Source organism: Falco punctatus (genome assembly GCF_963210335.1).
Source record: "Falco punctatus genome assembly, chromosome: 12".
NCBI lineage: Eukaryota > Metazoa > Chordata > Aves > Falconiformes > Falconidae > Falco > Falco punctatus.
Window position 1 is genome coordinate 3968218 of NC_137592.1, and position 14434 is coordinate 3982651.

The window sequence follows — 14434 nt, forward strand, 5'->3', positions numbered from 1 at the left end:
CAAGGTAGACAGCTTCTGATGTGTCTCGGGAGTCCTCAGTGACTCTAAGTAGCAAATACAGCTTTGCAACATGAAGATATTCCAGCACCACTTCCTAGTCCTCAAATGTAAAATTTAAAATATATTAGCAACCCTCCCCCCCCACAAACCACTGAACAGTAAATCACCTCCTTCCTGTATATTTTGTGTAAAAGCAACTGCAGTCCTAAGAAAAAAGTAGCTATGGAAAGAGAGCCACATTTAGGTTTCCAACATGAGCCGGGGGGGGGGGGGGGGGGGGGGAGGGGAGGGGAGGAATCATGCTGGAGTAACTTCCCCTGTTCACGTGAACAGCAAGTGCATAGGGTGGAGTATAGATCTTGACACCAGAGAGTAACTTGGGGATCTGTGTTTACTTCCTTCTTGGAGGAAGAAAGGAAAAGTACATTTTTATAAAACAGGGACCAATTACCGGTCTGGTATTTAGATTATATTTGTGTTTTCCTTTGGTCTCTTTAAAGAAAAAGCTGCTATTCCAATATGATTATTCTGCATAGCTGCAGCACTGTTAGTTCGGTGGAGTATCCTGTGTAACAGGGGAGAGCTAAAACAGGTGTCAGATAACATTTAAGATATTCAAACGAGAAACCAGAGAAGGAAAAAAGGCAGGATTGTATTCGTTCCATTTTGCAGACTTCCTCTCACTCCCTTTCACATAATTTAGGAGACTGGTAAAGGAAAGCTGTATATTTTAGAAATTATTATTGTATGTATTTATATATATATATATATACACACACTATAACTTACAAATTTTAGAGTACGATGGTTAGTTAAGGTTATGAAAATTCAGGAGGATTCTTCAGGCACAAAAGTGGGGAAAAACCCCAACGGCTTGGGGGGGAACTGGAGTGGTGTGAGACTGCCATGCGTTCTCTCGAGCGCGGTTCCAAGCACTTTGGTTAGGCACCTGCCTGGAGCAGTTAACTGTGGTCACCTCCCCGTCACCTGGCCGGGATGGCCACCCTGTTGCTGTTAACAGAAGAGGCAGTTAAGGGTCTGAATACAGAACTAGGAGGGAAGGTTCTTGCTCCTTGGTTTGTCTTTTGGGGAAGTAAATTCAGAAAAAACATCAATTGGCTGGGACAATGAACGAACGAGCGGGCTGGTGCAGTGAGATGCTCCTGGAAAGCAGTTACACTTCAGGTATAAATTAAAAGGAGAAACATTTTTATGCTGAAAGAGGAACACCTGGCTGACAGGAGCAGGATGCGTGTGAGAGACAGGACAGCTAATAAACTGGGAAGAGAGAAAGAAGTAACATCTAGAAAATAATATCGAAACGACAAAAAGCAGAGAAGAAAACCCTCTGAGCTGCCTTTGTGGCGGACAGAACAGCACCTTTCTATCAGATGGGGCCCATATTTAATCCAAGAGCAAAGAAACAGACATGTCTGTCACTAATTTGAAAGAGGAATAAAACAGGAAGACAGACAAGGAACTACAATTTAGGTTATTAGTTTTCTCCAAGAAAACGATACTGCTAGGGTTGAAATTGAGTGGGACATACTGTAAAGCGTAACAGCCTGTGAATGGGGGCACAGAAAGGAAGCCAAAAGTGACATTTTTTTCTAAGAGACAGTGGAAAATATGGTCAAGCCCTGAATATATGAGAAACAGATTGGTAGTGTTTGGGGATTCCTTTCAGAGATGGAGACCGGCAAGGTAAGGTGAGGATGACAGTGCTCCTGGAGCCCTACACGCCCCCCCGTCCAGCCAGAACAAACCCGGGCTACTAGCGCATTGCTGCTGTCTGTGATCAATCACGGTGAAATGCAAAAACTTGTACAAACTAAAATGGCAAATCAAACTCCAGAGTAATGTCTAGGGTTTCCAGGCTGAAACTTTACTGGCAAGAACACGTAAAGACTTCTAAAATTAACATTTTTTTGAAACAAGTTATAGAAGAATTTCAGCTGTTGACTTCAGCAATGAAGAGTATGTCTCTTTAGGTGTTTAATCATACCTAATGCTATACACTTAGTATACAATATACTTAGACCTGCTTATCCCAGAGAGGGAGAGGTATGTACACACATACATGCCAGAGCTAAGACTTGGTAAGTTTTGTATTGCTTTCTCTCTAGGATAACTTAAATACCTAGATGTCATCTCTGATATCTCTGTTTTTCCAATTCACGTCTTAGTTATTCAATATTAAGTTCATTATTACTATTCTTTTTTTCCTGCAGAAAGACGCTGCAAGAGAACCACCACCATTCAACCCGCCAGGAACATTCTTAGAACCCAAAAAGAAACAAGATCAACCCTTAGCTACAGATCATCCAGGATCATTAGAAGAAACCAGTTCTGACATCATCCGTCCTTCTCTCGCTCTCCTATTTAGGCTTGCATTTACTGATGAAACATACCACTACAGTATAGCTATACTTGTACTTCTGCCACTAATATTACTTTCCTTGTATTTGCTTTGATGTCACTGTGTCCACGCCTTCAGTGTAAGTGCAGCGGTGTTCCCAGCACGCAGGTTTTTTCTCAGAGTTTCTTCGTTGAAGATTTCAGTGTCAGGGGCTTGAAAAAGATTATTATTTTTTTTGTAAACAAGACTGTCAATATCTATCTCTTACAGGCAAGTTCTCTTAAATTTCCCAGATGTGTAGTGCATACATAAGCATTGAGTAAGCTATTTGTACAAGGCAGTTTTACATTACAAACGTTTGGATTCATATTTTTTTTAACTGGACCTTTGCTACAATATTAAAAAAGTATAATTTAATTACATGGACGCCAGTATGTGGCTAACTGGCATGCAGCCATCTTTACACTGTTTCAGAAAACTTTAGTTAAATACTGATGCATTAAATGCACGGGAATTTAAAGTCTTCCTCTTTTTAATTCCAACATTTAAAGGGAAGATAGTAACCTCAAATTCTGTTGTTTTTTTTTTACAAAAACTGCTACAATCATTGTCACTGGCTTTCCTTACCTTGTTACAATACGGGCATTCACCAAAGATGACATTAAAACTCTGCCTGCTTGAAGGAAGACCTTGTAGCCACTGGAATAGAAGGAAGTGGATTAAAATTCACATTAATTTCGTATTGAATTTAAGAACAATCTGTTCTCCCAGGTGATTTTCAAAAGATCAACATCTGGCAGTGGCATGGGTCACATCAGTCTGTGTACGCACAGAGGGAGGCGGGTTCCCTTCCACTGCGAGCTTCTGTGTGAATTGGGGTCAGAAGACAAGAGGAAGCACAGTGACTGCTGCAGCACCCTTAAAGGATTTTCCTTCATCTGCAATTTAAGCAGGCAATGCTGATTTTCTGGACAAACCAAAGTTGGCCCTGCTAATGACTTTACCTCAAACAGGCAAGCCTGGTGAAAGGGTTGTCCACATCGGGGATCATCACACACTTGATCTGGAGCGCTGCCGTTGAGGCGATAGGCGTAGCAGATTCCACAGTCCTTAGCAAAATCCTTAAAACACAACACGGTTTAGCTTACAGCGCGGCACGGCTGGTAGCACAGAAACCACGTTCAACTATTTGTCTTTCTTTTGCGTTTTTTGTTACTTGGAGTTACTAAATATTTTTGCCTTCAATATATATGTTTATGCCATTATGGCATAAAGAGTGAGATTAGTTGCCAGATGTTCCAGGCTTTACACTCTGTTATATTTTATCCTCTCACCAAATTGCATCTGGTTTGACAAGCATTTTCATGCTCTTGGGCCCCATTGTTTCCTTTTTATTAAACACAATGATTTGTCATTACAGTTGGACATTAGACGCAAGACCTCAGTCAGATATTAATTTAAAAATTTCACAAGTGAAAGCGAAGCTAGTAATCCAGTGTTACAGCATTGTCAAAAATTAATTCCGAGTTTGTTTGAAATGCATCAGTATTTGGATGGCCTCTTGTCCCCTCTAAGCAGCTCTACCTAATTAGAACTTAAGTCATCAACATCCATAACAGAATGTTTGGATTTTCCACATCTCATTAGCTACTCTGGAACTTCCTCTTTCCCTTTTAATAGTGAAGCCTGTTATTAATCGCCTTACTGCTATGAAGGCCACAGGAAAGTGTGCACCTCTAATCAAAGGTTAACAAGCTCTGACAATTGTTGTTTGAAGTTCAGAAGTCCCTATGACAATATATTAATCCAATTACCTCTCTTCCAAGTCTCTTATTTCTGCTGGCAGTTATAAAGCGACCGTTTAAGTTTTACGTATTCAGAAATAAGGACTGATCATTAACAAAAAGCAACTTACACTTTTTTCTAACACAGCACGAGGTGGAAAATCAATTTCCAAGAGGTCTTTCAAATTCTGTAATAAACTGATTTCTGGATCCCTGCAGATGGGAGAGAGGGAGAAAAAAAGTCAACACTGGGAACGGCAAATACCATTTCAGTTTCAGGCCTGTAAGATGCTTACCATAAGTGTATATTGCCGTTCAGCTTAACTCTCAAAGGGTTAACCACTGCAAACAAAGTACATCAATAATTACATCATCCTTAAGATCCTCCCCACCCAATTCAACGTCTCAGATTTCAGCACTCAAGGAGAAGGCATGGGCTGGGAGTTTTTAATTATTTAAAGTACTTAAGTCAGTGACTGCTCTTGGTTTTTAGCTGTGAGGAGTTCATTACACTAATATTTAAAATACTATTCTGTTGAAGAGTGATCGTAGCTACCTTAAAAAACTGGTAAGAAGCTGTAGAACATGGAGTAAAAAATATTTCCACCTGCTATTAGGACATATGTAGTAAATTCTTATTTTTTCAAAAGAAAATTACATAAAAATATAAACACGATTGGGTTACCATCTGTAGGACACAGGGTTCCCTCTAAACTATGCTAGGAAAGCACTGGAAAATAGCATCACTCAGACAGGGAAACAGCATGCTATGGATTTAGGTTGTTAAACCCCCAGCATCTACTGTGTAAAACTCTCCTACACACGTATTCAGCCTAATTCCTGGCTCTGCCTAAGTGAAGTGTACCCCAGGAGCTGACAGCGCTGACACCAGCACACACTCACCACAGCTCAGATTCTAGAAGAGAAACAAACGGTGCATGTCTGCTGCCTTACCGTGATCTGCTCCAAGAAAATAACACTCGGGGAACATGTTTGGATGCCGAGGATCTACCTCTACGTTCACCGAGACATTGTTCCCTAAAACAAGAAAGCAACTAAGCCACAGGGGAAGCTTTTTGTCGCACTCAGGTATTTGAGAACGGAAACATCAACCTTTTTTTAAAAGCAGTTTTAAATTGGTTAATCGAGGCTGGTTTTCATTACGATAAATCATAAAAAGTTGGTAGGTACCCAAATCAATTGTACAAAGTATCAGTATAGATTAAATACTCAAATTTCAATGGACTGTAATTACAAATAGCAACTGATTTAAAAAAACCTGCCATTCTTGAGTTTCCTTTTAGACTAGTCTTAACCTTAACACTTACTTCTGAACAATCAAACTCAAGCTAGATGATGTAATCCATTTGAAATCCTAGCAAAATTTTAAAGGTAGTAGAGAGCAATTGTTACTAATTCCTCATTGCCTTTTGCAGTCAAAAAGAGAAGCATAAAGACAATATTAAGAAGTCAAAGTCCCCTCCACAGCATGCTCCCAGACTGAGCGAGCAATGGCATTATTCTTGAAATAGCAAATAATTTCCTTCTGCAAGGCATCCCATCATCCCCCTGAAGTCTGCTCTTCATCAGGGGTAAACAGCTCAAAACCGCTCTGGATGTACGTTAAAAACCTGGCAGCAAAACCAGGCGATACCCAACACTTTTTGTAATTAAGAGGTACGTTAGGCTTTCCCTCCTCGAAGAAACTGGAATGAATGAAATCAAAGTTTTGTCATAACCGAAGATTGTCTGTGACCGACAACAAAGGGCTCAAAGCCCCGGGCTGCCCTCCCCTGAACTAATGTGAGGCGCTTTTTGAGGCTTTTCTTTCCTTTTCATTGGCCTGTGTCAAAGTACAGCAGGACCAAGACAAAGCCATCCTGACCGCAGACTCACACACAAAAGCAGCGTTGTCCGACCCACGTCATTTTAGCCAGTTGCTGAACTTTTTCTGTCCTGTCCCTCCCTCCACCCCCAGCGAAGGGGGCAGAGGGAGCAGCCTCAGCACCACCAGCTCCTTTCCTGCCTCCCTCAGCAGGCGATCAGCCCTTCCGCAGGTTTTGGGGACAACTGCTCTGCTTTGGTCCCCTGCACATTTGCCCACTTCTGCAATTACGCTGTTGGTATTTAGGATTTAAGCTACAAATCAGAACTCCTCTCTCAAAGATAACAGTTCCCCACATTTCTGACCTCTGACAGGGGCAAGCTGCTCCTTTACCATTACAAGACTCCTCACCCTGCATATATTAAGACCTTAAAATGCCAGACGTCAGCGTATGAATTAGGTACTTTTTCAGATGGTTAACACTGTAAGCCTCTAATTTCCTCTCTTCTCTTAATTTCTCTGTCCTTTCCACTTGCCTCTTTTAACCCCCTTTTCTTCTCACTTTTGACTGTACTCTAACATTCCTTTCACTCTTCCAGGACAGGATCAATCTAAAGTAATACTCTGTTAAAAAATCCGGAATTTGTGAAGGAGATAAGTGCTTCATCTGAGCTGAGTTCTTACAAATACTGATTTCTCTAGAGTTACTATGCAAGTCCTCAGTTTTTGACAGTCACATGTTCAGAAATACACAAAAACTGCCTGCAGCAACTTCAGTTTTCTGGAACACCACAAAGTTGTAACTGATTTCCTAAACAGGTTGAGTATTCTGAGGATACACAAAATATACGCAAAAAAAATAAAAAAAAATACACAAAGTAAGAGAGTTGCGTCTTGTTGGTTTTCAGTGCTACCTTTCGTTTTCCTAACTGCAACAAGCACCATCTGATTAGATAAGCAAAGCAAAACAGCACCCTTGGTTCTGCTTCTCAAATCCACGGTGTTCCTTCAAATTTCTTCATACCTATTGCGATTCTTCTTTTTGTAGCGCTCCGGGTGGGATTTTCTGGCTCAAGCACCCATGTCTTCTCATCAATTTCATCCATGGCATCCCAGAATTCTTTCAGCGATTCTAATGCCACCAGGAATTGATTATAAATGTCTACTAAGGAGTTCTAAGAAAGGAAGAAGTTTAAACAAATTTCATATAGTTTCCACCTACAGACACACAGAATATTTAAAAAACAAACTAGGTGATACAATGTGATATAGGCAGCGTTAAAATCTAGTATCCAATTGCATCACAGTAGCTTAAAACATTGAACCTCAGGTTTTCCACTGAAGCAACCCAACGAGAGAATAGCTACGCGCCGAGTACAAATAAGTACTCTTAATCCTCATAGTTCTAACGTTGTGATATACGTACATCATACCTGCATTTGATGGTGTTTTATATACTCCTTTTCAGAAAACTTCCCTGAAAACTGGCAACAATTATTAACCTGCATTGTAACTTGTAACAACTACTGTAAAATGAAAGGAAAAATCATCATTTATCTACTATCAAACTTCTAACATTTTGAGATTTTGTCTCTACTTTGGCTGAGCCCCACAGCAGTGGCACCAAATACAAATACACAGAAATATTCACATAACTAAAGTAGCTTATTTATTTTTTAACAACTCTAAAGAAAGATAGCCTACCACATGTCATAATTATCTCAAAATTGAGCAGTATAAAAACAGGTACTTAACATTAGATTTCAAACCATGCAAATACCGTAAGAGAAGGAGAAGCCATCTAATAATCAGAGGATTACACTCAAGGGATTTCAGTATTTGAGAGTGGATTAGATGGAATCAGAAAAAATCTTTCATTATACAGGACAACATACAGAACAGCAACGCAAAAGAAGTCTTTTTAAAATCATCTGCAAGCACAAAAGAAGTTACTAGTTCTACAGGGAAAGACTAGTTCAAGTAGAGAAAAAGAGTCAGCAGTCAAGTTAACGCCTTTCCACATGCAGATGTCCAGAGGGTACAAAACACAAATGTAGGGAACCAAAAGAAAATGGAGAATGCAGAAAAGGAGAGAGGCCAGTTCTGTCTGGAGTAGCACCCCACAGGGGCTTTGGGCCTGACCTAAGAGGGAATCGGTGGAGGAACTGGGAAGTGTCATGAACAGCCAAGTAGGAGAATATGGAGCAGTCAGAACAGGGCTTCGTGGGGAGGAGTGATCTATGGCAGGAAAAAAGTGAAGGTGTCAAGAAACCACAAAGGTGGCAGCGAAGGGAGACCAAAGGGGGCTGGGGGGGAAGAGTTTTGGAGACCTTCTCATAACTTGCTTGCTCAAATTGTTCAGCAACAGGAAACTCATGAGTGGAAGAAGAGGAATCATTTGGGAGCACCAAAGGGTACTCTGAAGTCATTTCCACAGAACACAACTGAATAATTAAATGCATGAGTCAAAAGCAGGACAGACAGGAGAGAACTAACCAGACTTCAATTCCGATAAAGAGATTGTGAAGTACGCTTTGAAAAACAAATAAAGATGTTAACAAGGGCCAGGTTTCAGGTATCTTTTGGCCCAGGAACAATTTCTTGGGATCAAAAAGAAAAACCTTCCTTAAGAAGGTTCACTTCTTAAAGAGGCATTTTTCTGTAAATAACACGAAATACACGTGAAATGGTTTCCTCTAATGTTTAGTAATTACGTTCCTTCCTTCTCACCTGGACAAAAAGAAGCAAATTACATTAACATTCTCAGATGAAGAAATATGATTTTTACATGTAATAAGTTTTTACATTTTACATATACGTATTTTAGAAAGAAACAGTGTAGCTCAGAAATAAAATGCTACCTTTTCCCCGCTGTTATTAGATTATATTAAAGTAGGAAAGCACTTAAGCAGAAAAGTGTGAATACTGCCAATCTCAAAATGTAACGCTTATTATCTTTAAAAGCATTTTGTTACTTTCATAATACCTGAAGTGATATAATAGTGTCAGTCACTTAACCACATCTTAGAGTATAATATCTTCATCTTAAGTACTATTATTTCCAGTATTTTAATAATTTCCACACAGTCCTGAAATGTGATCTTTTGTGCTCTGATGACACTTAAATTAATAGCATAATTTTCTGGTACTTGCAACAGTTGCTTTCCATTTTGATTTTTTACATTTTTCTATATCACATACAGATAAATCCTCTAATAATCATTTTTATCTTTATCTTCCGGGAATTCAAAGGGTTTCACTAGAAAAAAGAAACATCAAGGGATTATAACCCACAGATAAGTTTTAAAATCCAATTAATTTTAATACTAATTGTAATTTTTCAATGATGTTCCTTAAAAAGGTAGTTAAATCTTTTTTTTTTTTAAACGTACTGTTCATTTGATCTTATTTGCATGCTTCACTGATGTTGCCAGCTGTCTCCTGCTATATACATAAATGCATCTCTAGCTATTTAAATACACCGCATGCTTGTCATGCAAACCATGGAAACTATAACATCCCTTTTTATTTTAATAAGCAACTAATTTTTGGTCATTGCCCAACACTTCTCTAAAAGACTGCCATCATGCTTTTTTTGTCTACGCTACACCCAGGTAGTTGCTAACAGTGTCAAACAGCACAAACTCTTTGTTTCTTGATCACTTTTGTACAAATGCGTTAGAATTTGCATGAAATATGCCAATGATTCTTTGGAAAAGAAGATGTTCATAGTCCTGGATCTCATCGCTGGCTGCCTTGACTCTGAACAGCACTAGCAAAACCAAACTGGTTACTCCATCCTCTGTATCCGTTAGGTTTCCATGCTCATCAGAAAAAAAACACACATTATAAAACCAAAGACCACTGTGTCCATTTAATCCTTCACAACAACCTAAAACAAAATGAAGGTGTTTTTAACACATAATATGAACCTTGCATTTTATTTCCGACTACTGAAGATAGCGACATCAGCTGCCCATACGAGTAGTAACGAGGTAAGGAAATGCTAGGACTAGAGTAGTCACAGAACTTTAACGCGGGGGTTTTGGGCTGGGAACCACCGTCTTTTCTAACTTGATCTTGTGCAGAAGGCAGCAGGGAGGGCGCGGTCCGACCTGAAACACTGCGCATGATTCTGACCAGACCTCCTCAAGCAGACCAACCACAGCTGCGACAGAAGCTTCTAAGATGAGGAATGGGGAGTCTACCATTAGACAAGGCCAAAAAACTTTTACTGGTTTAGACTAGCAAAGCAGTGTAAGAGGAGATGCGATTCTTAACTACTATTATCTACACTACAGCAGCCGTAGGAGATTAGACCTAGAGCTCAGGCTCGTTAAAGGACCCATCAAATCTGAGTTCCTACAAAGTCAGCAGTTGGAGCTCACTTGCTGTCCCTTACAGCCTGAGGTCCAAGAACACCTGACACTGCCCGGTCACCTCACTACTTGCAAGTGGGAGCTTGGTAAGTTTTTGACAGAGCTACGCTGCGTGACTTAATGATCCCATTCCCTTCAGCTCTCTATAATGACCACCACCGCAACTGAGCGGCCCAAAAATATTATTGAGCTTATCATCAAAATATATTTTCAGAATAGATGGCCTCACTCTGAGTTTTCATATGGAAAAACAAGAGAAAATGTTAGTTTGCGATACTCAGGTTGCAATCCTTTCATCTGGCTAGAGGACTGTTTTTATCAGAGCATCACCTCCTGTGACCATAGTTAAAGCTTTAAACACTAAACACTTCTCCAGACCTTTCAAATTTCAAGTTGTGAGTGCACAAAACAAAGACTACTTAGGAATGACTTGTGAAAGTCACTGTAAGTGACTTCTGGCACTGTTCTCTCTCTCAACAAAGCATATATTCAGCCTCAAAGTCCTAGTTGTTCAAGGCTCTACGTGGCAAACACCTGACATACACTGATACAAGCTATACCAACAGTCTCCTTTGGACTGAACAGCAAGGAAATGTTAATTTGCTGGGCATGATTCTGTGATCTTAACTTCCAAAAACAGGTGTGTGTAGAGACTGGGTTAAATCGGTTATTTTACAGGAAACAGACATGACAGACATGTAAACATATCAACTTTGGTGATTCCCCAGAAGTTTTAGAAAACTTTGACCCGAACATTACCTTTGTGCTATCAGACTATGTATCCTCCATTCATTTCAACACTGGTAGGAGATGAAGCACACACTTCAGTCTGTGAAAATCAGATATTCTGGACCTACCCATTTCCTAGTGGCACATACCTTCTCTTCTACCAGGAAAGACTCTCATGTAGTTTTGCAACATTTGTGTTTCCATTTCTATCCTCCACACCCTCATCTCCGTTTCATCACTGGTAGCTCCTCAGGCCAATTCTTCCCTTTTTTTTTTTTTTTTTACTTTATTCCAGTTCAAACACTTTCCCCAATTTCAGCCCTATTACCCATACACTCTTTCCTTCAATTAAAGATGTAAGAAGGAGTGGAAAAAAAAGTCACTCTACTCCTGGTTCTTATTTCTAGAGCCATAGAGGCTGGGAAGAATAAAGTCCTAAGTCTGTCTGTGCCTGCCATAAAATCCATGAAACCTTCCAGTTACTTTGAAGAAGTGCTACATGCCTATATTGCTGTTCTGCCAAATTTCAAACACCTGCCCTAAATCCTGGATGAACTAAACATAAATTGAACAGTAGTAAGAAAGTTCTAATTAAGGCAAATACAGCACAACTGATGAAAGATCAGGTTTTCTTCCTTTAAAAAAAATAACAAAGAATTTGCTTAACCCAACTTAACACAACTGAAAAGCATCCTAATGGAAAAGGTACAGTAGCCTAAACTCTAGGTGCAGTTATGTGCTTGCCCTTTATGAATCTGTAGACAGAACACAATTTAATAAAGCGCATAGTTGTTAAGATGGAAAATGGATCACCTGTATCACCTAAATAATTTATGATTCTTTAGATTTGTTTAGAAACTGTTTATTTGTCATGAAGAGTACTCTAACAATTCTCCCCCTCCTTAGCACAAATCAAACTGAGACACAACACTCTGAAATCTTTATAAAGTGTCTTGTCAACCACCTCCATTTTTTGTATTTATAGATGCATATAAAGCTGGTGTCTGTGAAGCTCTAAGAAAAAGCACAATTATGATGCATTTTATTGTGTTTTCATCAAAATAACTAAAGAATAATCTCATTCATACCACTGTATCTTCTAAATCTTGTACTACTGTTTCATTGTTGGCTGGCTGCATGACCTCATTAGTCATTAATTTCCACTCTCATGACCTTCATGTAGCCAACCAGGTGGGCAGTGGTCAGCATAGAAACAATACCCTGATGCGAGGGCAGCAGAATAGATGCACTGAAACGGCAGAACTATACTTACAGTGTATGCTAAAATGTGGAGACAGCACATTTATCTGGTTATTTAGAAAAAGAATGTAACCGAAATAAGTAGATGTTCTTGCACTTGTCATTGAGAAGCACTCTGCATTTATTTGGCACTTGTAACAGTAGCAGCAGCAGCAGCAGCATTGCCCTTGGTGCTGATTTCTTACTACTCTAAAATGTCTCCTCTGAGCCAGAATACACTGGCTGTTGCTGATCATGCTGTGAGACACCTGCACTGGCTACTAGGCTTGTCATGACGCACAAAACCCTACCATCTTCAGCTTGACATTGTGCAAGTTATAATTATTCATCCAAATGAATATGTCAGAGCAGCAGCAGCAGACCTCTCATCAGAGCAAAAGAAAAATACATCAAAACATTATCAACCCAGCAGGAAGACAGGGACCATAAGGAAAATTACCCATTTTTAATATGGATGCCATAAAGCCATGTCTATTATTATACCGGGGGGGGTGGTGGGGGGGAAGGGGGGGAACCAACACAACAGCCCAACAACCCCTCAAGTTTAAAGTCCATGAGCACTGAAACAGGCAACAGCACACACATGGGGGTGGGGGAAATAAAAAAAAATACAATCACCTGAAATCTATTTATATTTTCTTGCATAGGAGTTTATATTCTAGTAGTGCAACTGTGCACGTTTAGTTAAGCCTTGTCAGTTTCTACACTAAAAATGACCAGCAAATATTAAAATTCAAGACCTGTCAGTATGAAAACTTCATGTTATTTTACTAGAAAATAGGTATAGCATGTTCTTTTTCCCTTTTATGAACCAAAATTTTCAACCACTTTAGGACCTGCTAAATTCCGCTACCAGTGGTGCTTCAGCATGATCGAAGCTTAACCCCTATTTTACCACGGCATGAAGGCTGCTCACTGCAGTGCTTTCCATGCATTTTCATAATAAACACAATTTGCAGAATCACTACACACAGTTTTACCCAGAAGTGTTAGGTTCATGTCACCCACACAGATAAGGTCCATTTTCAAAAAAGACTGTACAACTAAAGCATTTCTGTGAGCACAACACACAAGTTGCTGGTATTTGGTTCAGTATTACAGCTAGAATTAGTATCACATGATTTCAAAACAAGGTTTTCAGTTACAACCAAATGTCTATTGTTCATGTTTTCAAACAGTCCATAGGTAATTCTAAATGTAAAAATGTTTTAAGAATGTCATACCTTTAATAGTAATTTTTTTACTTGGTTGTAGTGTCAATATTAATAAATTCGCTCCCATCTTTAACTTGTCAAAGGCAGCTGATTCACAGCATGTTTTTCAAGAACGTTTTATTAAAACATAAGTCCAGCTAGTAGCTATAAAATTACTAACAGTAAACACAGAAAAGCAATGACTGTCAAGGATATTTGAAATGTTGTTAATTTGAGGCAACAAATTGCAAGGCTGTAAAATTAAGAAAATAATAATAAAATTATGCATAAAGTTTGAGGTTAGAAACAGTACTTGAAATCCTGACTGTAGTATATGGAAACCAGTTAATTTAAGGGAGAAACAGTATCTGTTCAAATTGTTCCAAACCATACCAGAGGATCAAAACTGAAAATTTCATGTGATACTAAATATATTTTTCATTTCCAGTGGTCCATTCTTGCAGTTATTTCCTCATGATCTCATATTATAGGATCTAGGGTGACACACAGAACCCTGAGCTTTGCAGTCAAAATCATACGTCCGTCTTAAAATCCTTCTGCTGCAACCTTTCAGCCACGTTCCCTATGTAAATTTAGTATCGCAAAGACAGGCTTTATTGATGGGTAGAAATCCTCGCGAGAGTTAGAATTATGAAATGCAATCATTTATGTAAAATCTATTTTCCTGAATTAAATGAAATTAAACATCAACTATTTTCTAGAGACAATTCAAATTAACTTGCATCTAAGTGGTCACATTTAAATCCATTTAATCAAGTACACATGCTCTATTAAGGAAAAAAAAGATATATGAAATAATGCAAGAGACTAAAAAAAGACAACGGCTCTTAGTTCTTTCTATTAACAATACCAGTTAAACTAGAAAATCAGAATTACATTCTTTC

At 39.0% G+C, this 14434-nt stretch overlaps 2 protein-coding genes across 3 annotated transcripts in view; one reads left to right on the top strand and one right to left on the bottom strand.

The window, feature by feature from the left end:
• Positions 1–3098, top strand: part of VRK2 (VRK serine/threonine kinase 2) — a 46622-nt gene extending 43524 nt beyond the window's left edge. For both annotated transcript variants that reach the window (XM_080407928.1, XM_080407927.1), the window contains one exon: positions 2232–3098. In XM_080407928.1, the coding sequence (XP_080264054.1) occupies positions 2232–2474 (243 nt within the window). In that variant the 3' untranslated portion in view covers positions 2475–3098. The remainder of the gene's footprint in view (positions 1–2231) is intronic.
• Positions 2436–14434, bottom strand: part of FANCL (FA complementation group L) — a 30371-nt gene continuing 18372 nt past the window's right edge. Inside the window, exons 8-14 of the mRNA XM_080407932.1 lie at positions 6993–7143; positions 5098–5181; positions 4440–4485; positions 4275–4356; positions 3364–3480; positions 2987–3058; positions 2436–2571 (exon numbers count right to left, since the gene is read on the bottom strand). Of these exons, the coding sequence (XP_080264058.1) occupies positions 2536–2571; positions 2987–3058; positions 3364–3480; positions 4275–4356; positions 4440–4485; positions 5098–5181; positions 6993–7143 (588 nt within the window). The 3' untranslated portion in view covers positions 2436–2535. The remainder of the gene's footprint in view (positions 2572–2986; positions 3059–3363; positions 3481–4274; positions 4357–4439; positions 4486–5097; positions 5182–6992; positions 7144–14434) is intronic.